The 22,681-nt window shown below is 37.9% G+C and overlaps 1 protein-coding gene across 2 annotated transcripts in view; it reads right to left on the bottom strand.

Moving 5' to 3' along the window:
* MND1 (meiotic nuclear divisions 1) overlaps nt 1-22,681 on the bottom strand; it is a 42,467-nt gene that overhangs the window by 9,438 nt on the left and 10,348 nt on the right. For both annotated transcript variants that reach the window (XM_005148944.4, XM_031048799.1), the window contains exons 5-6: nt 11,858-11,932; nt 9,321-9,435 (exon numbers count right to left, since the gene is read on the bottom strand). In XM_005148944.4, coding sequence (XP_005149001.1) covers nt 9,321-9,435; nt 11,858-11,932 — 190 coding nt within the window. The remainder of the gene's footprint in view (nt 1-9,320; nt 9,436-11,857; nt 11,933-22,681) is intronic.

Below are 22,681 nucleotides of genomic sequence, written 5' to 3' on the forward strand. Positions count from 1 at the left end.
AGTCTGGAAGGCATCACAGGAGGTCCTTCAGCCTCTGTAACCACGATTCAATACATGTTCAAACTTACCTATGCTATTTCTAAGGTATCTGTAGCCTGGTTTTAAGGTTCCAGTGTTAGGGCTTTTACAACCTTCCCAGGCAATCTAGTTCTGTGTTTGATTATTGCAATAATTAGAATAGTTTTTCATCCAACTTACTTTTCATGTGCAATTTCAGGCTATTACTTGCTGCCAAGTTCTCTGTGAACCTGAGGCTATACCTTTCCTTTTTTAAAGGAGAAACAGAAACCCACCAGAAACTGTCTTTTGAGCCCTGTTTTTGTAAGGTTTTTTTCCTCCTAGAATGCAGCTGCTCAATGTCTGGACTTTTTACTCTACTCTTGAATTCTCCCTAGATAGTTATATACCTCTCAAATATGATATCCAACACTGCTGTAGTGATACAGCTGAAGCTTCACTAAAGCCAACCTGAGTAGAAAGATTTTTTTCATACATCTCTTTGCTGGTTTCTGTATCTTAGTATTTTGCTTTTCACAAGAAGAATGTGTTAAAAATCAACCTGTTAGCTACTATAACATGCTTTTAAACCCTTCCCCCTTCAGCAGCTGCTCCAGATAATTTGCATTACACAATATCCCTGAATGTATGTCCTTGCACTTGCCACTACTGACTTTTATTTGGTATTTTTTAGATCATCTTTACAATTTGTCATGCTCATTTTGAAATCTCACCTTGCCCTTGGTCCATGCAGCATCTCCTAGTTTTGCCATGCGCAAATGTAACAAAAGTATGTCTTCTATTATCCACCTCATCGATACAAATACTGAGCAGAAGCACAGATCCTATTATAGAGCTTCATTGATTCTACCCCATTTCTGATACTGAATTACGGATGAATACACCTTGATACAATTAGTTTTAGATTCACACTACTGCAGTTTCATCAGGATTGTATTCCCCTTCTTTCCTTAACATAGTATCATGCAAAACCAAGGCAAAACACCAAAAACAAACTTCTCCCAATCTACAAAGGTCTCTTACAGTGGCAAAGACAAAATCTGTGTTCTTCTAGGCATTTCCAATTTGCTTTTTTCTGATACCCTGCTCTTTTCAGTGAAACTAGTTCATAAGATGTTAAAGTCAGGAAGGAAAAAAACACTGGAAGTACTCTGATATATACCACCAGTGCCAAGATTAGTCTTGCAAACATACAACCTGTCCTGCAGAATGCCTGCAGGCAAATAGCAAAGTACAACATATCAGTGTGTCTTCCTAATATAGACTTCCAACCTAGATAAACCCATAATGAAAACACAGCTTATCCCATAACATATGGGAGGCTTCCTAACATATGAGATTGACAACACATTTCTCATCTAACTTAAAATAAGAGGTATCTTGCTAGAGTAGCCATTTTATTTAAGCAGGGTGTTATACATATGTAATAACAGCTGATCTTCCAGCTGCCTCTGTGTGTTGAAGTAAAACCCCACTGACAAAGGACAACCTATTTCAAAATTTATTCCTTTTTTTCACTTAACCAGCTAAAATGCAGCTTCATTTTAAAGCAAGTTGGCCCAAGCTGACGCGCTCCCAGAAGATTAGCCTTGTTAGAATGTGCCTGAGGTATAAAAACACATGTGTGCATGTGTCTAAATATTTAGGTCAGTTTTTCATTGCAGAGTAACCTCTTAGCTGGAGTCCAAACTTCAGGCCAAACAGAGACAGAAAAATTCCCTGAAATACAGAGAATCAAGGCCTTTTGCCAGAAGCCAAATGACCATGCTGAACTTCAGCCAAAAGCCCCTTATTTCACTTTAAGCTCTGTGCCTTTGGAATATATGTGCAAATATATCTTAAGCTGCATCATTCTACCCTGGTGCTCCTTTGCTCATTACTCTTCATGGCTGTTACAGTCTCCTTTTTTCCAAGTGCCAGAAGCTACTTACCCCTGTTTCTCTCTCAGTTCTTACAAAATCCATTTTCTACACAGTTTAACTAATTTCAGAGTTCAGGAAGATGCCCTTTGAAGATGTGTCACCTGACGTGCTCCAAGGTGGACAGAAGACCCCTCTTTGATCTTCAGGGCAACTACCCCAAGACAAAAAATTCCAGGAGATGCATGACAAATTACCATATAGAATGGTTTGAGTTGGAAGGGGCTTTTAAGATTTAAAGTTCCAACCCCCCCTGCAATGGGCAGGGATACCTTCCACTAGACCAGGTTGCTCAAAGTCCCCTCCAACCTAGCCTTGAATGCTTGCAGGGATAGGGCAACCACAACATCTCAATCAGTGTCTCACCACCCTCATAGTTGTGGGAATTCTTAAAGAACCAAGGCCACGAAGTGAGCAATCCCAATACCCTGAGCGTTGTTACTGTAAAGTAAGAAGATTCTTGGCAGGCATAACCAAGGTCAATTGTCTTGTTATGCCTCTGTAATTTTCCACTGAAAACATGCAGAGAATGATCTCTGCCAAGGTTGTAGTTTCCCACTGTATTTTTAGAGTAAGGTATTTAATTGCAATTATAACACATTATAAACATTAGCTTTGTAAATGGTAGTAACCTCTAGACTAACCAATTAGAGCTCAGTATCCAAGGCTGCTACATAAGGGTGTAAGGGTATAAAAAGAGCACTGTATCTGAATAAACTTTGGCAATCACTTGATCACATTGATTGTCTCTGCGTTGTCCAGGACTCCTGCGTCTACACATAGTGAAGAATATTTTCCTTAATATCTAATCCAAATCTTCCCTTTTTCAATTTAAAACCATTCCACCTTGTCCTATCACTATATGTCCTTGCAAAAAGTTCTTCTCCAAATTTCCTGTAGGCCCCCTTTATGTACTGCTCTAGACTTCTCCTGGAGCCTTCTCTTCTCCAGGCTGAAGAAACCCAACTCTGAACCTGTCTCCATAGGAAAGGCACTCCAGCCCTCAGATCATCTCTGTGGCACTCCTCCAGACTTCCTTGAGCAGGTCCACGTCTCTCTTGTGCTGGGGGCCCTACATGCATGAAAGCCTTATGAAGAAGCCAGCAAAAGCCATCAGACACACTCTTTGGTGGAAAGAGATTTTAAGGACATTGCTGGAGTCTACCACAAGCTAACAATATATACACCAAAAGTTGCTAACTCCAACTGATAACTTGTTCTTATCACTGGTGAACCACAGCACAGGAATTAAGGGCAAAGGTGAGAACTCTTTAAACCTACTTCTGTCAGGGAAGGCCCTTAAACCACCATATTATGGCCTCCTGTAATCACAGCCAGATTCTGCTCTGCAAATGTTTGGCCTGTCAAAGAACCAGCATTTTCAGTAATTGAATTGCAAACAAGCCTCCCTTGATTTTAAAGACAGAAAGAAAATTGGAGAGGATTAAAATAAATGAGCAGAAATATTGCTTAAACTTGCAATTCCTTCTTACTTGCTAGGATTACCAAAGGAGCTTGGAGCATTAGTGATCAAGTTTACGTTTTTAATTCCAGTCATTAGTACCCTGCTCCTTTTTCAACTTAACAGTTAAAATTTATATGCACTGTTACTGTGTGTAACTATGATTATATACATTTATAGATTTATTCCTAATTCTTTCTAAAAGTTATGTTTAGCTTTGGTAAAGCATTTTGCTTTGTCTTTTAATGCAGCTTTTGAACAGGTAATTTAATTTGCCAATCTTCCAACTGAATGATAAGCCAGTCAAAGAACAGCTTAGGAAGAGGAGGAATCAAAGAAAATACCTTAGCTTGATGCATTTAGTCAAGGAAATGTGTTCTTTCATTACTGGGGCACTTCTATATACATTATGATCCTCCATGATGAAGGAGGAAAAAGGGGAAAAAATGGAGGGTGGGCTTTCTGGTTTTTTCATTAGTAGCAGGTAGCCCACAGGTTATGTACGTGAACATACATTATCTATTTCCTGTCATATCCTCAGGAGATGAATACATTAAATATACAATTCTCTATAAAGATGAGACTAAGTAAAAAAAAAAAGGGACTGCTTGCTTTTATATTTAATATTTTTTCTATGTACTTTAAAGTAAGGGTCTGCTTCACTCTAACGAAAGCTTAGTTTAACCCTCTAAGGCTAACATAAGTGTAGGTGGAGACACAAGTCTAACTTCAAGAGAATGACTAATTTCTGACTGCAGAACTCTGTTAACGGTATTGATGCATAAACCATAAAAAGCACAGCTTGTGTCTCAGATGCCAGAAGCATATTTCATGGTCAGTAGCTGGAAAACATCCTCTTAATTGCAAACTGAACATATTGAATCTAGAAGTGATTAAAACCCCACTCTCTGTATAGACTTGATCTGTACCCTATTAATCTTGTGGCACCTAGACTGGGCTTAAAAGTATTTGTAGATGTTTGCTTTTCCAAAAGAATCATTACATTTATAAAAATAGCTACTTAATAGTTCATTAACTGAGAGCACTGACAAGGCTCTTTAGTGCAAATAACCTTTCTGATATGTTTTCTGAACAACAGTCTTTGCCACAAAATATAAAAGAAACCCCATTAAACCTTTTTGTATATTATTAGCATTTTGATTAATTTTGAGTAAAACTGAAGAAACTAATTTTAAAGCCAGGTTAGTCTAATCTTCATTTAATTTCTTCACTACTGATTGCTCTCTGGGAACAGGGACTATTCCCTGAAATCTCCAAAATTCTCCAAAGGGAAATCTCCCAGAAATCTCCAAAAGAATCTACCGCTAAGTTTTTGTAACATTAAATACATCTGTACCTATAATATATATTCAATCCAATTTGAACACAAGAGAACTTAATAGCTGGGTGTATCAATAAAAAAACCCCACAATAAACCAGAACCTAAAAGAACCCCAAACTATGCACTCCACAATATCCAGCAGCTAAATCAACATTACCTTTTCAGCATTCAGCCTTAAGTTATTAAGATGAATGAATAAACTGCTAAGCCATTTTCTCATACTGTCTATATACCCCAATATAATTCTTCACATCAGTTTGTCAAGATGAAGTTTTCAGTGTTTAGACACATCAGAATTAGAAATTTTTGAGGCATCCACAATGAAAAAAGACACTTTCAGGTACATACTACATAAAGCATGGCATTTTCATGGTATTCAGTAAAGTCTGGATGTTTTCCCAAAGTTTATTTTCACACAGCCAAGTAAGTATTAATCTTGTGAAATAATCTAACCCTGAACTGGACTGGTCACGATGCCTCTGAGATCACACTTTCAGATTCAAAGGGATCTGGATATTTGTGGTCTGAAATCCTGTCCATTTGATCCATTTAAGCCTTCTGCTACAGGATAAAAATAAAAGAGAGCAGAAGTAAAAAAGTTGACACCAAAATTGCTACGTTACACATGTTGTATCTGGCAGTGTGCTGATTTTTGAGAATACAGTTTGCCTTGAAATGTTCAGATTATTGTTTTAAAGGTAAAAGCATAAGACAAAAATTAACACCAACTGGGCATTCTAGAAACATGCTAAATAAAACAGGAATTCTGACAGGCAACATCTAAGACCAACCCTATAAATATCAGCAATCATACCTCATGGAAGTCGCTTGCATCAGTCAGTATGTAACTATTTGTGAGATTACTGTCCTGTGCAGAGGCACAAAGTAACCAAAGCATGGCTACTGTGAAAAAAAAAAAAACAGCTAAGACCCAGCAATATCTTAATATACATCAACATTCCTCTAATTAGTGAAAGAATGCGAAGTCTGAAATTCTAGAAATGTTTATTTTACAGTGAACACTGTAAATGTTTAGATGTTGGTAGTTACAAGCTAGACAACAACTCAGAGCAAAATCCATACCATTTATACATCTAGGCTGCCAGACAAACCTTTCTATAAAATTAATTGCTGGGAAAATTGTATTAAGTTCCCTAACACCTCTCTCTGACAGGCAGAAAGAATTAAACTTATGCAGCAGGTTAATCCTGATGTTATGTGGAGAATTTTTTGTTTGCCTTACAAATATATGGATAAATTATGAACTATTCAAGGTTTGCATTCTCTATGCCTTTGTCCTCGACCATAATCTTTAGGGAATCTAGCAGCATCACATGTATCCAACTTTGCATACATACGTGGTATGTCATATAAACCTTTCTCCCAGAGGAATAGAGAATCTCTTCTCTATGACTACTTCCCCAGCAGAATATCCTCCAGCCTACAAAAATATGCCTCAAAGTTGAGAAGCAATGGATTAGAAAACAAGGATTAAAAATGTAATGAAGTAGTATGAAATCACAGAGGGGTTTTTTTGCACCCTCATTCCCCTGGTTTTTTCTTCTGATGACTATTGGCAGTTTTACTGCCTTTAATGTTGAGGAAGAATTTATTACTCAATCCCAACCCACAAAAGATGGCTTAACATTTCCAAGTGGCAAAAATGAGCTTTAACCACTGAACGGCTGTGGTTGTTAGACAAAATCTACATATTTTTAGATTCTAGATGTATTTTCACAATGCCATACATGTAAAATGGAATTACCCAAATATATCTGCAAGACCAGACTATTATGTAGCTTCCTCTAGTGGTCAGTCCCTAAATCTTGTTTCTTCTGCTATTTACTGTAGTTAATTTTATATGCAAATACTGAAATTATGTGGTTTAATGCTGTACATTTGGGAAGGCATTAAGAGTTTATACTTCAGCTCTCTAATACAAAAGCCAAGGAAATCAAGCCAAAACATACAACGGAACATTTGTTACTGATATTAAAAGGACAAACCGTGAAGTCAGCAAAAACTAGAGTTGGTATTTTAGTACTCTGATTCGCCCCCCTGTGAATATGCATTATAGTATATTTAGTTACTAGGCCAAACATGATTTTCCCACCACAAGACTCAGGAAGCAAGACAGATGTTCAGCTTTCAGTTGAGTCTTCTGATATTTGCTACGAATCATCCAAACTTTGTTTTGACCCTGGAATTAGTCTGTTTTAACAAGGCTTATCACTGTACAATAGGTTTGGTTCTGCAATTCTCCTTTTAAGGCAAGAGCAATTAAAAAGGCTTAGCAAAGCATTCACCAAGTTTGAAGGCCACTGAAATCAGATGAGAATTTGATATACCACTAAAATACCACAACAAAAATCAAGGCACCTCTAAGATATGGGATTGGAAATTAATAGACTGAAGTTTTATACTGAGCATCAGAAATACTTCTTTACAGGTTTAAGTAAGTACGAAAGAAGAGGGAAAATCCAAATGTAGAAAGTGACAACTGTCCATTACAAAATATTACACTAAACAATCCAACTCAGAGGACCATTATAACATAACAGCCACCTCTGACTTCTGACTTAAAATTAAAATAAGGTAGAGTTAGTAATCTGCTCAGACAGTCTAACTAAAATAACCACAAAGATTATTCAACTTGTAAAGCTAGCAGAAAATTATATCACTAGTGCAGTTGTAAAATGCTTTAAAATCTGAGAACCAGTAACTTCGTTTATAAGGCTATTGTGTGAAACAGAGGCAGTAACTTTCATGTCCAGCTGAACACCTTCCACTGCCTGAGATTCTTTGTCTTCTTACACTAATAAATGTAATTTCCTGCATCTTGTTTTGCTTTTGCACTTCCCCACACTCTGGAACAAAATAAATGCCCCCTAAACTTCCCCCCCCCCCTTAAAGTGTGTAAAAGTCCATTCAGCTTTGACAAAGACATTAAGTCCTCAAAATTGACACCAACATTTATTCATTTCTACATTGCCAGCAAAAGTGCACACTGCCAGTGCAACAATGACTGATGAAACATAAAATGAAGCAGAAACTTTTACATCTAAGGTTAGGGACTAATTATTTTCAAAACACTACTGCATATTCCCCTGGGAATCCTACAGTCACAGCCCAACAAGATGAGTCTCACCAACACCCTGGACTGCTCATCCGTCCATTGCAGAGGCTCGCATACAGCTTACACACACTCGTAAAAAAAACCAAATGCATAACCAAATAACTAACTTTACATTTCTTTCCCTCTCTTCAGGATATTAGCCTCTGTGTCACCAGCTAATGCAGTTTGCCCTGTACTCAAGCTGTGATTTGCCCTTTTGTGCCTAGTATTTAGGAAGGTGCTCACTGCTTCAAAAGAGAGGCCCCTCAAAGCATTCAGTGCAATGTTTACTATAAGGGTATCTCAGCAGTTAAAATACCTGGCACTAGGAATCCATCTCTGCTGTCAGTATCTGCTTGCCCTCATTCATTTCTACAGCTGGAATCAGCTGGAAAGTGTCTAACTTGTCCCCAGGAGAGCACACAGTGAGGGATTTACAGCACAGTAACTAACCTCAGGTCTCGAGTTTGCTTATTCCCTGGCATACCATTAAATCCTTGGGGAAAGATAACACAGCTGACAAAAAGTGTCACAGCCCCTCAAAATAAATAATATTTGTCCAATCTGGGGGTATGCTGCCAACTCTGTTTATGTTTCTGGCTGTCTTTCAGCACATTTTTAAAGCTGTGGACTTTATTAGAAGGAAGGAAAAAGATTCAGTCAGGTATCTTCTCAGAAAAAGGTCTGTGCCTGTTACTCACTCTAATGGCATTTTGCCATTACAGCAAATGAATATGCAGTGATATTTGGGTAGCAACATAAGAGCCTAATAAATAAAACATTAAAGTTGAAGTAGAAAGAATTCAATAAAATTTCATGCATGCTTTTCATTTTTCATGCTAAGGATCAGAATATTAAGTATGTTTCAGTGCCCAATTCTGCATTGAGTATTAAAGTTACTCACCATTCCTTGTATTCCATTAGCATTAGAAACTCCAACTAAAACCCAGCATGTCAGAGACAGTACAAACAGTAAGTCAACATTGCAATAACATACTTGTGTGTAAGTGATAATTAAGTGTCTCTAATGAAATGGTTACATTCAAAACAGACAACACAAAGTAAGTAGAAAGATACCTGTTTTGACAGCATGGAATTGAAGGTACATGGGAGCCAGAGACTACTCTTCCTACGCTCATTCTAGGGTTCAGAACACTTAGAAGTGATAGAATTAATATGGTTCTAGAAAGAATGGTTTTGATATTAATTCTAATACATCAGAATATTTCAGTTTTAGGATTGTCTGTTAACTGCTTAATTGCTGCCAGGGCAAATATTGATAAAACCCCCCTTACCACGTATACACAGATGAAAAGAAATGGTCAGTCTACCTGGATTGCTTACAGCTTTAAAAAGAAAAGCAGCTATTGCTATTCTTTGACTTACCTCTCCATACCAAATTTTAAGCTAAAGAATTGCAGAATTTAAAGTGAACTTTTGCACAAAACCCAATATACAACTTACGCATTTCTTCAATGACATCTGGGTCACATTCTCTGTATTTGTCTATTTCTGCCTTTAGCTGTTCTTTTTTCTGTCGAAGGGTGGCAAGTTCCTCTATTAGAGCTGCACGTTCTGCCTGAGGATTCAAAGTATGTTGGGAGATACAAAAATAAAAATCAGTAATTATTGCCCAGAACCTTAAAAAAAAAAAAAAAAAGAAAAGAAAAAGTCAATCCAAAAGCTCTTTCATTACTGCCTTCTGTTGATGAACCAGACTGGGGAGAAAAAAAAACGTAAGGACAAAATGGATACACAAAATTTTCTACAACCTCTGAACACCTGACAAACTCCAAACAGATCTTTTAATTGTTTGGCTAAAAGGTTACATGGTATTTAGGAGTGCTAGTCTTGTAATTAAAGACAGCATTACAGAAAACCCTATCATTCATATCTTCCCAAATCAGGATGCTGCATAAGAATACCTTCTGAATTTATTATTCACTTTTTCCCACACCGTTTAAGAGCAGTGGTCTTAAAAATAACTTGAGATATTTAAGACATGGTAGTCTTTGCTGGGAGAGTATACAATATCAACCTCAAATACTCTATTGATCAATGAGAATCTGCAGACACTGACTCAGTATGAGCCCTCCCATAGCCAACTCAGCACATACTTCTAATTTAGTCTGTAGTAACAGCCAAACATTGTAACTGGCTGATATCCAGAAGAACTCATGCTAGGGCACTGGGTAGCATAGAAAAGCCAGGTTGCCATTACAAAGTCACACTACCTCCATGGCAGCCCAGGAGCCTCAGGTGCTTTATTGTTTTTAGTGTGTCCTCCCCTCACCCTAAACTTCCATATTCACAGTGTTTTTGCCAACAGTCTGGTTTCCTGAAAATGCAGATTGGAAATCTGCTCCCAGATGCTGGGGCATGGAGGCCAGCTCCTCAGAAACCTAAATCTTGATCTAGATTTTTCAGGACTTCTTCCTGGTGTATAATCCAGAACTGAAATGCTGGAAGCATCAACCAGAACAGGATTTCCAGGACCAGTTGCTTCTTGTGACTAGGGCAGGCCATGTGGTGAAGAAGCCCCAGCATCTCAAACAGTCCTATTTGAAACCTGACAAGCACAATTGCAGGAGAAACTTGCCTATGATTTTCCAATTACAGTCAAACCCAGAATGTTTCTATATAATATTTTGAACTCTAAGATTTGGCACTTTCCTGCAAAATCTAATTCCTCATGAAAGCTTCTACATATCTCTATTTATATATTTATTTACTGGAGGTTTATACCCCTTTAGACTCAATATCTCAAAACAAATGAACACCTCAGAATACCATATGAAGTGCTGCTAACTAATATGCTACTTAATATGCATGGTAAATAGGAAGACTGAAACAAGGGGAACAGAAAAATCACAAAATGGAATTTATAAACCTTTAGAATTAGTTTTAAGCAATGTTAAGTTCAATGGCTTTGTAACAGTAGCAGTGGAAAATTACTGAGGTGCATAATACATAGAAAAAATAGAGTACAGATAGAGAACATACTGGCACAAGATAAATCGTTATAGTTGATGTGGTCTTAAGAAAAACAGTCTAGAAAAACAGGACACAGGGATAAGGAGTATCTGGGAATAGCAGGTGTCCAGGATAGGCTGTGGGTAAACTAACTGATAAGTAGGAGGATAGGGGGATTATTATGTCTCTGGTGCTAGTGAACCAATTAAACTGGTATGAGCATCTACTGTGCGTGCTTCAAAGGCTGCCAGAAGTGATGAAGATTGTTGGAAGAAGTAAACGACCCTCAGAGACCACCACCACAGTTCTGTACGCATGCGGGGAGCTTTCTGGAAAATGATGTAATCCATACGTAGCCTCATGAATATGTATGTATGCCCAGGGACTATATAAGGATGGCTTGTGTAGTAATAGAGAGACACACGTTAGGAGGAGTTATCCCCCGTGTCTCCCGGCGCCGCAATAAAGAATACCTGCTTGTCAGCTTGAAAACTTTGTTGGCAAGTTTGTTCCTGGAGTTTTCTCCAAATCAAGACTAAGTATCATTTTGCGGTGTTAACAGCTTCAGCACGCGAACAGCACAAGGTTACATGGCTGCTCAGAACGGTAAATCAGAAATCTGATTTATAAGGCTAAAATCAAACCAAATTAAAAACCAAAAAGACCCCCAACACCTAAGTTTACAGTTACTGGATTTGGCAGTTCAGCAACCATTGGCAACTTTGGTACATGCATCTGGGTAGTTCTAGTTTTCAGATTTAAAGATGTCTTAAAAAGCCTGGAAGATTACCAGACTTCAGGCAGTCACACATTTTCTCTGCCTTGGAGCAGCCAGTTGTCAATATTTTACACATTAGCTCATGACCAACTAAGGAAAAATCTAATATCTGATTTTTTTCTGGCCCTATCTCATCTCCAGTATTTAGAACTCTTAATGGATTTCCAACAAATACATTAGTAATTATAAATTATGGATACTTGTAGCCCTATTTCCTGGTAGGAATGCCTCCCCCACCAGAGCAACTTACAGTATCTTCACGTCCAATTTTTGACTTCTCAATGCTTTTTTGTAAAGCTTCCTTTTTCTGATTGCTTTCAGCAAGCTGGTAAATGAAACAAAGAACAAAATCAACCTCTTTCAGTAACGAACACTAAACCTACCTACAAAACATGCATACACAGCAACATATTTAAATAAATAGATGAATATACATTTTTAGCTATATAAATTTATATATATTTGACTTGGGCAAAAAATACAAAATCAATCTGATTTAAGTCTGAGGCTCTGAACCACAGAAAAAAATTACAGGAAGCAACTTAAAGTCTGAGAAATTTTCACTCCCACAGCACATCTTGTTACGCGTTGCATGTTCAGCATGGGACCAAAACCCTATTTCATAACCTGGCATCTCTGTGAAAAGGACTCTGTGACACATAGGATTTGGATTATATGATTTCTTTTGGTCCTTCTCGAGCTCTCCTTATTCAATGGAAGCAGTAAGGCACAGCAGATCTACCTGCTCAGCTACTAATACCAGTCTTCCCAAAGACTGATGCACCATAGGCATGGCCTCAATCCTTTTTGCATACTGGTGAATAGAAGCCTTTATAGCTCAAAGGCATGTAAAGCCATGTCCCCTATTTTCTGTGCTGCATTCACACTGCTAGACTTCAGAGCTCCCTTCCTTCAGGCCTGAAGCAGAGGAATCTCACAGACACTGCATCTCACAGGGTTGGTGTGAATACTCTCTCCATTTTACTGTTATTCCAGGAGGAATCATTCATGAAGAGATGTCTTCATTAACCAGCCACCCATCTTGAGCCAGGCCCTTCCAGTTTAGTTGGAAGTTTTTTAGAAACACTTTGGAAACGCTTAAAATAAGCAGGATGTACGAGTTGCCCCTTAGAGACACAATGCTGAGCATTAGCCAAAGCACCTTGAAATAATAAATGAGATTAATGAAACTGCAAAAAAAGAAATCTAATAAAATAGCTTGTAAATAAGTTACTGCATTTGAAACCAGCACAAAATAATAAATAAAAAATAAAGAAGAAATAATAGTATGCTTTGTAAGTACTCAATCTTTGGTTTAGCTTTAAGATGTTCTGAGCAACAGTCAGGTAGAAAACTAGAATATCAGACTAATCATGAAGATTATGAAGGTGACTGCCAGAGCCCAGCTTTCATTCTGCTTTCCCCCAGAAACCCTCACACAAAACCTCTACTTCTATACTCCCTTTCTCACTGAGGATCCCTCCGAGTACAAATGCATTCCTTTACATTTCTTGCAATCCCTAGCCTTGATAATATAACCATATCATTAATATTCTTGTGCAGCTGAAACACCACAACTACATTCATACAATGCAAACAGAACTGTTTAGGAGCCATAATAACTTCTCAATTTCTGTTTAAATTCATGCTTAGTCTGTATTTTTCAGAAATACATACTAAAATGTAAATGTATGACCAATATTAGGCAGAGCTTACTGCCAAGTCTTAGAGATCAGCCATAACGGTAAAAAGAAGCTCTGTACTGGTGGGCCATATAGATTAGGACACCGCCCAACTGCAGCTTGCTGGGTTTAGGGATTCCTTTTATATAGCTCAATTTTCAAACATTAATTGCTCTTTCTGGACCAATATGTGTTCATGCATGCATGAGCATACATGCAGACAAGGGGGTCTCCTTTCAAAAAGGATGTTTTGGTTTTTCTTCAAGTTACATGGAAATTATACTAATGGTAGGCATATCTAATTTGGGGAAAAGTGTGTCCAGCTGTTTACTCATTGCTCTCAATGAAAGTAACCACAGAGGCATTATGGGTTCCAGTATGTGGCTTGAAGTACACTAACACCTTAATTTTGTGGTTAGTTTTTCAGGGTTTTCCACAAAATTCTTAAAGATATAAGTGTGTTAGTCCCCACGTGATGCTGTACTACAGAGAAGCATATATACAGTTCAGAAGAGGACAAGTATTTAGGTGCAGTTTGCATTTCATGAAGCCCAAGGAAGACAAATACCAGAGCACACATAGTTCAGTGTCTCTGAATAAACAATTTTTCTTGCAGAGGAAGTAGAGAAGCCAAGGAGCTTATCTAGGCCCATATACTGCAAGTACAAAGAGTAAGCCAATGCCTTGTGCAAGGGAGATCATAAAGGTGTTGCTTTCTATGGTTTTTTCATATTCATGAAGTTATTTATGAGTGTATCTGCATTTTTTAAAATGGAAGCACAGAATGAGCTCTCAGGGAATTGCACTAAAATCATAATAGATGGTTTCTAGCTTGGAACCACATTTCCCAGTATGACATCTTACTATTTTATGGATCCTCTATATTCCACAGCATTTAATCATGAAAAAGACAGCACAACATACACTAAGAACTACAGAAATCTCTTAGATTCTAATCTACATAACATGCAAGGTTGCCATGCCATCAGGTTAGAAAATTAGAATATCTTACTCTGTCTGAGGGCAATGATGATTTTTATACAATTTTATTTAAGATTTTGTTTTCTTCTCTCACAGATTGTAATTTATGGTGGAGTTTTTTGTTTGTTTTATTCTGTCTTCACAATCAAGACTTTACCAAATAAAATGAAACCACAACTCTTTATGTATTATTTAGAAGTCACAGTGGGTATAACCATGACAACTAATAAAAAAGCCAAGGAACAGCAGAAGGAGGCAAGATACTGAAAAAACCAAACATAGGGCAAGGATGCAAAGGAAAAGGAACAGATGGCCAGGATCTGTGCAAGAAATCTGTAACAATGGGAGAAGCAGGAAGCCTTGAATATAGAGGTGGGAACACCATTGAAAATAACTGTACATGAAAGAAGGGAAGACCATCAGCAAGGATAAAGAAGTCTGAGGAAGGATGAATACAGATTATACCATACTTGAGAAGTAAGGACAAATGGTAGATGAGAGGCAGATTACAGGGCATTAAAAAAGAAAGGCAGAATCTACAAGTGTTGTGTGTGCACGTATGACAGCAGAGGATCACATCTGGCCAAACACAGCAACTTACTTTCCCACTCACCAGCTGCAGAAAATCCTGACTGCAAGGGTACACAGTAGCAGATGGAAGATTTCAATCCCTGGAGAAATCTTGGGACATTTTTCAAGGTAATCGGCAACTTATTTCTCAAGAAACGTCAACCACCCTGAGAGAAATCTGACTCCTGCCAATAGCAGTGGGATTGATCTGGAGAAAAAGATACTTATTGTCTCCCTTCTATGTTTCTTAAAAGTGACGTCTGGCCTGATACATTAACAACTTTCTGTCACAGATGTAACTGACCAGGCGGGGAAAGCAAGTAAAAAGATACGCTCTACTGTACCAGAAATTTTCATATCTCCAGTCTGACTGCTCCAAATCAGCACATGATAAAGCAAGATGCAAGAAAGCTGAAAAATGTCATCTGTGGGAAAGCTGTCCAAAGGAGGAGGAGAGACTAGATAATTAGAAGTCAAAAAGTAAAGAAAAATCTCAAGAAGAGCATTTTCAGTGTTGGCAAAACATGCCGGGACCCTGCAAGAAGACAGTTTAATGAAGTAACTAACTAGCACCTATAAAACAAGAAAGCTGAGAAACAGTTCCTTTAGTCCACTGCGGTCAGTTAACTGACCACTGGCCTAGCTTCAAAACAAATTCAGTCCGAAGTCCCCCAAAGAGAGATGCTCTTTCTTACATTGCAACAGTCTCACAATGTTTAGCTATACCTTTATGCAGTAGTTTGCATGTGCCCAGTGCTGCGTGCTGATGATAATCATCTGTTCCATCACTGGCCTCAGGGTCTAGTTTCTATCAAAGGACAGATTAGATGTACACAGATAATTTATAATATGCTATGCATGCATCATTACTAGGATTTCACTTTGGCAAGTTGGTGATGTACACTTGGACGAGGAACATTTAACCCTGACACACAACAGCAGCAGGTTTCAGCTCTCCTCCTTCTCAAAACCTGTTTGATACTGTCCTATCTCTAAATGACTGGACTTTTATTCTCTAGCAGAATTTTTTGCTGGTCATATTCCTTCTGGTTCCACATTCTTAACCACTTTAACCACCAACATCCCACCAAACATGTAGCTTGCCTCCCTAGCATATTAAATATCTACAACCCTGGAGTAAGCCACGCAAACACAGACCATAAAGCATGTACACTGGACAAGAACCAAACCAAGGTCTCATATGCTAACCACCATGAGCATTCACAGCTGTTAGCCCTCTGTCATTGTGGTCTTGAAGAGAAATATCATACACTCAAGTGTTCTTTCAGCAACATTCAACCAAAAATTGTTTAAAAACTACCGCTATTGTGAACGCTACTCACCGTGGCACTACAGAATAGTAATTCAAGACATCCATTTTTTAATTGTTTATAATTTTGCAGAGTTATTTACTTTGGGTTTGAAACTCACAATATTTTGCAAGGCAAGGGCTTCTTTACTTTTAGCTTAAACAAAAGCATTTCAAGAGTTTTAGGGTGACATTTGTTGTAGATGGGTGTATTTCTTTCCTACATTAAACCTAACCCACCACAGAAAAACTTAAATAGAGCTGACAGAAGGCATGGAGAGAAAGGACTTCAAAGCATTCCTCTAGATTTTAAAGAAAGATAAAAAAATTTAAAGCCAGAAAGCAGACTAATACAGAGAGTAAAAATGCAAAGATTAACAGCCATAGGACAATCTGAATATATTGAAAACAGACCCAGAGTGTTAAAAGGAAGGCATAGAACATTACTAAAAGAAACTGCTCAGCAATCGGTATTGTTGACTAAAACAATAAAACTTAAAAGACGGAAAAAAAAAGTGTAGTGCATCCACATGCAGAATTGCTTTATAAAGTACTACACAATCAGCATACAACTACTGCTTTTACATGTAGAGTCACAAATGCATACTTCCCAGAGCCGCCAAATGCACAGAAGTAAACTTCTAAGCCAGCTAATTGTGTTCACAGTGCAGTAGAAAGTACTACCATGAACTGCAGTATGGCCACTTCCACTCTGCTCTCGGGATGCCTGCATACCACTCATACGCTACCTACTGAACTCAGTTACAGTAGGAGCAGGTCCCAGGCTCACTGAGACTTCAGCCAGGGACACTACATACTTAGTGAAGCACAGACTACAAACATACACTTGTTATGTAAACACAATTAAAAGATCTTTTTTTTTATGCTCCTGAAAGGGAAAGAAGCATGCGATGTCTTACCCCAAGTCACTGTAAGTCACTTCAGAAATGCGAAGTAGGAAGTCATGTATGCTGGGACTGAGGAGGAACATGAGAGAAGCAACTGAGAGACTGCAATGGTTCAAGAAATGCAGGTAAGAACAAGAACAGAGATTAAAACCATTTTCAGAAATTGAAGAACTGACAATGAGTTGGGTTTTTTTTCAGCAAGAAAACACCATAAAATGGATGGGAAACAGTGTAGAAAAAGAGACTCAAATAGGCCCACCACATTCGTGTACTCTTTCTTAAATACTTCATTATAGGTATACTAGAAAAGAATACAATTCAAGAACTGTCCTCTCTTTGTGCACACTACAAATTCTACCTTAAATTTTACCTTAGTTTTAATGCAATCTGTCAAAGAGTCAGTTCAAAAACTTAGAAGAATGTAGGGAATAACTTTCTGATAAAAAAGAGACCCAAAACACGTTATATTTGCTATTAAAAAAAGAAGAGTCAGACACCTAAGCTAAGTAAGTGAAGGCTTTTTTCAGGAAACTGACTGAACAAATGTCTGACTCTCCATACAACTGCCCAGCAAAGCACTACGAAGATTCTCAGAAAATAAGAATTCTGAAGTTAGATCTCTGCATTCATAAGCAGTACGTACAAGTTTTGCTAGGATATTCATGTGGGTAAAACCGATTCACTTGCCCCTCCCACAAAATCACAATCCATTGTGTTTCAAGATTAAATTCTGGCCTATAATCCCGATTTACTAGGCATGCTAACACATGAGAGTGAGACTGAAATATCACATAGTAAATCAGGCATGGCTCTGTCCTCAGGTCACACTGAGGATGAGTCCTTCTTCCTGCAATTGCTTTTGGGTAAAGAAAACAGAACATGTGGGGTAATCAGAACAAACAAACAAGGAACTCCCCACTCCACTGAAACCTTCACCTATCCATGTACAAACCTTATACTCCTAGCTACAATTATTTTAAAGATTATTACAATACAGTTAACCACTCTACATTAAAATTAGCTTTTAATTCCATCTTTTTAGATTTGCTATAACAGTTAAAAGTTTACTAAGATGTCTTGCCATGAGCTTTTGGTTTTGCTTCCTTCATTTGCAGCACCATTTGGTGAGCAGTAGTTATACAACAGAAAATAACCATTCCAGGCCAATCTCCTTAATAGACAAAAGGTGAAACAGTCGTGCAGGCTGAATGAAAGAACTGAATTTCTCTGGCTGCTGTCAGAGTTGGCATAATTGGCACAACCAGAGGGACAGATGGCTGCCTACTCAGATACAAATACCAAGTACACCCAATCAACCTAAAAAAAACAACCCCAAAACAAAAAAAAACAAACAAAAACCCTAACAACCCTGTTTCACAAATGCAGCCTAAAGCCTAACAAGGAAAGCTGAAAGAGCCAAAAGGCATTGACATGACTGACAGGGCTATAGAAAATTTTAATACCTGGACATGAAGAATGATTGCTACTGCACACTATTGTATTTAGTAAGCCTACAAAGTCCAAAGTGATAGTTAACTGGTCTGTTCAAGGTAGAAAGAACATGAAAAAGTATTTTCCCATGGAAAGAAAGAAGTTCTTTCTTTTCCCTAAAGGGTTTTTTAAGAGTGCTGTCCTGACCAGCTGGGCCATACACTGACAATGCCTTCAGGGACTAAGCACAGGCTGTCCCATGTTAAAACACAATAATCATCTGATATTCCCTGAGCTGAAGTCCTGCCTAAAGACTAGAAAAGAACAAATCAAAACTTTATTCCACAGCCTTTTCAAGAAGCCCAAATCCAACACAGATATTATCAGTAAAATACAGAGCCTCAGTAAAATATGTCTATCAAATTTCAGAGTTTTGACAGCACTTACATATTTACTCTTTATGCAATTTCACAATTTTTAAGCAATGCTCAGACAGATAACCAAGTCATCTCAAATTCCTGATACAAAGAACAGTCTTTGATGGAATTACCATGTGTTCAGCAATAATGAGCTGTTTGACTGTGCCAAGAAAGACCTTTCCTCTAAAAATCTCCCTGCTCCAAACTAACTTCACACATTTTGGTTTTATACTCTGCTTTTTAAATTCTTTTCTTCCGTTCCTTTTTGGAAAAAGATAATGGTATGAAGTGAGACACAGTTACATGCTTGTATTTTATTTCTGCATTCATGCTAAGTTTCTAAAATAAAATATGCTATATTAATTGAATGACAAGATTTTAAGATGAAAATCAAAGCTCAAATTAAATCAGATCAAAACTCAGTGTCTCCATCAAATCCAGCTTTGAAAGCAGGATTACTTCTGCCCTACCCCCAGGCTGAAAGCTGCTGGCCTTAGAGCACAGACAAGCTTACAGGTTTGCCAGAGAGCACAGAACACGTAAGCCTTGAAACTTTCTCAGGATGCTGGGTTTCTGCTGATATGCTGAGCCATCACTCATACCTGCCATGCCTACTATGGGACATGGGGAGACATTCAGGGCATAGAGGTGCATCTGTGACAGATTTGACTAGTTCCTGAAGCAAAAGGCCCATATTTATTCCCAATTTCTTTGCGTTTTGGATTAACATTTTCATAGCAATGTCAGCAATGGAGTCAGCAGCCACATGCAAGCTTCTTTGAAAAGGAAATGCAAACCATGTGATGATAATATCTAAAAAATTTAGTTTCACAGAAAACACTGTTAGAAAAAGCTAAGATTTTTTATCTAGCATTGTATCAGAAAGAATATACAATATACACTATTAGGGCACACTAACAATATATCCTTTTTAATACAGTAGGATTCTTCCTTCAAACCTACTTTATAATCTTCACAGTTACTACAGAGCCTAAATGTGCCAATTTTAACTTAAGCTCATCAAGAAGGCAGGAAAGGAAAACCTATACTTCACAGTTACCATCAATCTAGTTACATATTAACAACTAGTAAAGGGAAAAGCATGAAATTCAACTAATGAACACCAAATTATGAGGTTGCTTAATTCTACCAGAAGTCTCCAGAGCACTGTATTTTTAGAAGTCTGCCATGACAGCAGTAACTAAGCATACCCTCCAGGGCTTTGTAGCATGCCATTAAACATAATTCCAGAAGGCTCTAATAAGTAACAGCACTAGAAGAGTATTCTCTGCTGAACATTTTAGGACTTCAGGACCATTTTAAGACATCAACATTTCTCAAGTACAAGATGCAAAGAGGTAACAAACCCCTGGACTGTTTCAAATAAAACTCTATTAGCATCTTCCAGGAGACTGATCCAGGGAATAAGCTCATCTGGATCAACAAGCAAACAAGCATAGATGCAATCAACATATTCTCAGTGTTTAAGTGATGCAGATTCTCAGCCTTTTGCTTTTAGGATATTTACTGCTACAGCTCCCACTGGAGGGTATGAAGTTGGCCATTTCTTCATATGTCTAGCCCTTTATTTCAAAGAAAACATACAGGGCAGTGAAAGCCTGCAGGCTGAATATAGGGAGGGGTGGTTAACTGCCTGTTGGGAGAGTCATTACTATGCAAGAGAGGAGAAAGAAAAAGCTGAGCCAGAAGGAAATGGAATCACTCAGCAGATTATCAAAATGGCCAATCCAATCCAAAGAAGAATAAATAAAGTAGAAAGCTAAATGAGATGCCCTCAAATGAGGGGAAGAGGGTGGCCCAGCATGGATATGGGAAGACTGCTGTAACTGCTTAGGCAACATATTGGGATCCTGCTTGTTTATTACAATGGGCATTAAAAGAGAGAACTCTTCAACAATTAGAATTTTATTTTTCCATGAAAAGGACAATTTATCATGTTTTCTGCAACCTAATAAAATTAAATTGTAAACATACATAATAGAGAAAAACATCTAACAAGATAATTTCTAACACAAGTCACACGCATTAGTTGCAAAAGTACCGATGTACTCTGGTTTTAGAGAACAATTCTTTAACTACACTATTCATAGAGTCATAGAATGGTTTGGGTTGGAACGGACCTTAAAGCTCATTCAGTTCCAACCCCTTGCCATGGCCATGGCCACCTTCTACTAGATCAGGTTGCTCAAAGTCCCATCCAACCTGCCCTTCAACACTTTCAGGGATGGGGAATCCACAACTTCTCTCAGCAACCTGTTTCAGTGTCTCACAAGCCTCATAATAAAGATTTTTTTTCCTAATATCTAATCTAAATCTCCCCTCTGTCATCTTAAAGCCATTCCCTCTTGTCCTGTCACTACATGCCCTTATAAAAAGTTCCTCTCCAGATTTCTTGAAGGTCCCCTTTAGGTATTGGAAGACTGCTGGAAAGGCTCCCTACAGCCTTATCTTCTCAGGCTGAGATAGGATAGGATACTTCCCCAACATTTATAAATTTCATACTAAAAAGATAGTGTTAAGCTTTTCTAAAACATATTCAGCAAATATTAAGATCACAATAAACCTTAAGACACTTTATCCAATGTCCTTAATGTTCAACAACACAAGGAACAAAAAAACCAAGAACAGTGAGACTCCCATTCAAAACCATTGACAGGGTGAAAACTGAAGACCTGTTACCCCTTACTGAACATCTATCATCTCCATAGATTAGTACCTCCTTTCAGGACTGATTACTTTAAGCTAGCAACCTCTGAGCACTTGTACCTACTTACAGTCCAGAATCAATCTCCAGACTGTGGAAATACACTGACAATGAGAGAGCCAATCGGATCAAGGAAGTGGCTGTTCAGAGTGAAACAACGTGGATGGCAGAAATTCCTTGTTCTTCACTCAGTGGTCTCAAGCAGTCCCTATTCAGCAATTTTTCACACAGTAATCCAGTCACAGTATTTGAGGACAAAAAATGTATCTGCCTAAAAGGGCAGAAAAAAACCAAACCACATCTTGAGAGGACTTTCTGATCATTAAAATTCAAAATTTTCTGTGTGCATTCTGAACAAACAAGATTCTCTCCTTTTAGGTATGCTGTCAAACATCTCCAGGAGGCTTCAAGCCAGATTACTCACCAATATGATTATTTTTTTCCATTAACTATTTCCAAACAATGCGCATTCCTAACAAAGCATTTCCTAATACAGCATTCCCCGAGTCTTTTTTATTATTATTATTATTTAACAAAATTAATCCTTTCTCTTTTCATATTTCAATGCTTGTAAGTACAAACAATTTGGTATATGTGAAGTCACTCTATTTCGACAAGTTCATTCCTGAGATTTGGGGATTTTTATTTGGGGATTTAATTCTTTTTTTTTTTTAACTATCTGCCAAATAAGAATTAGGATGTACTGACTTCCAAATTCTTCCCTTGGCTCAATGCATGAGTCATGGGAAGTGAAAATCCCTCCTCTTACCAACCCTAGGGCAGGGATTTAAGGAATGAAACATCAACTAATCCCTTCCATCTTAAATAACAGTGGCTCAGTGCAATGCTTAGCGAAGGAAAAAAATTGCCAGAAACTGTCCTCAAGTCTCTGTTGGTCACGTGTATTTTGAAATGAGCACAGGGAACATCATAGAAAGTCCATCCTGTATCCTGCTCTAAGAAGACTCAGCTTAATCTTTCTTGCAGTACAAGGTGTCACCATCCTACTCCCAGTTTCAGAAGGAACAGCAGCTTTGATACTGTATTCT

This window comes from Melopsittacus undulatus, chromosome 7 (assembly GCF_012275295.1).
Source record: "Melopsittacus undulatus isolate bMelUnd1 chromosome 7, bMelUnd1.mat.Z, whole genome shotgun sequence".
Taxonomy (NCBI): Eukaryota; Metazoa; Chordata; class Aves; order Psittaciformes; family Psittaculidae; genus Melopsittacus; species Melopsittacus undulatus.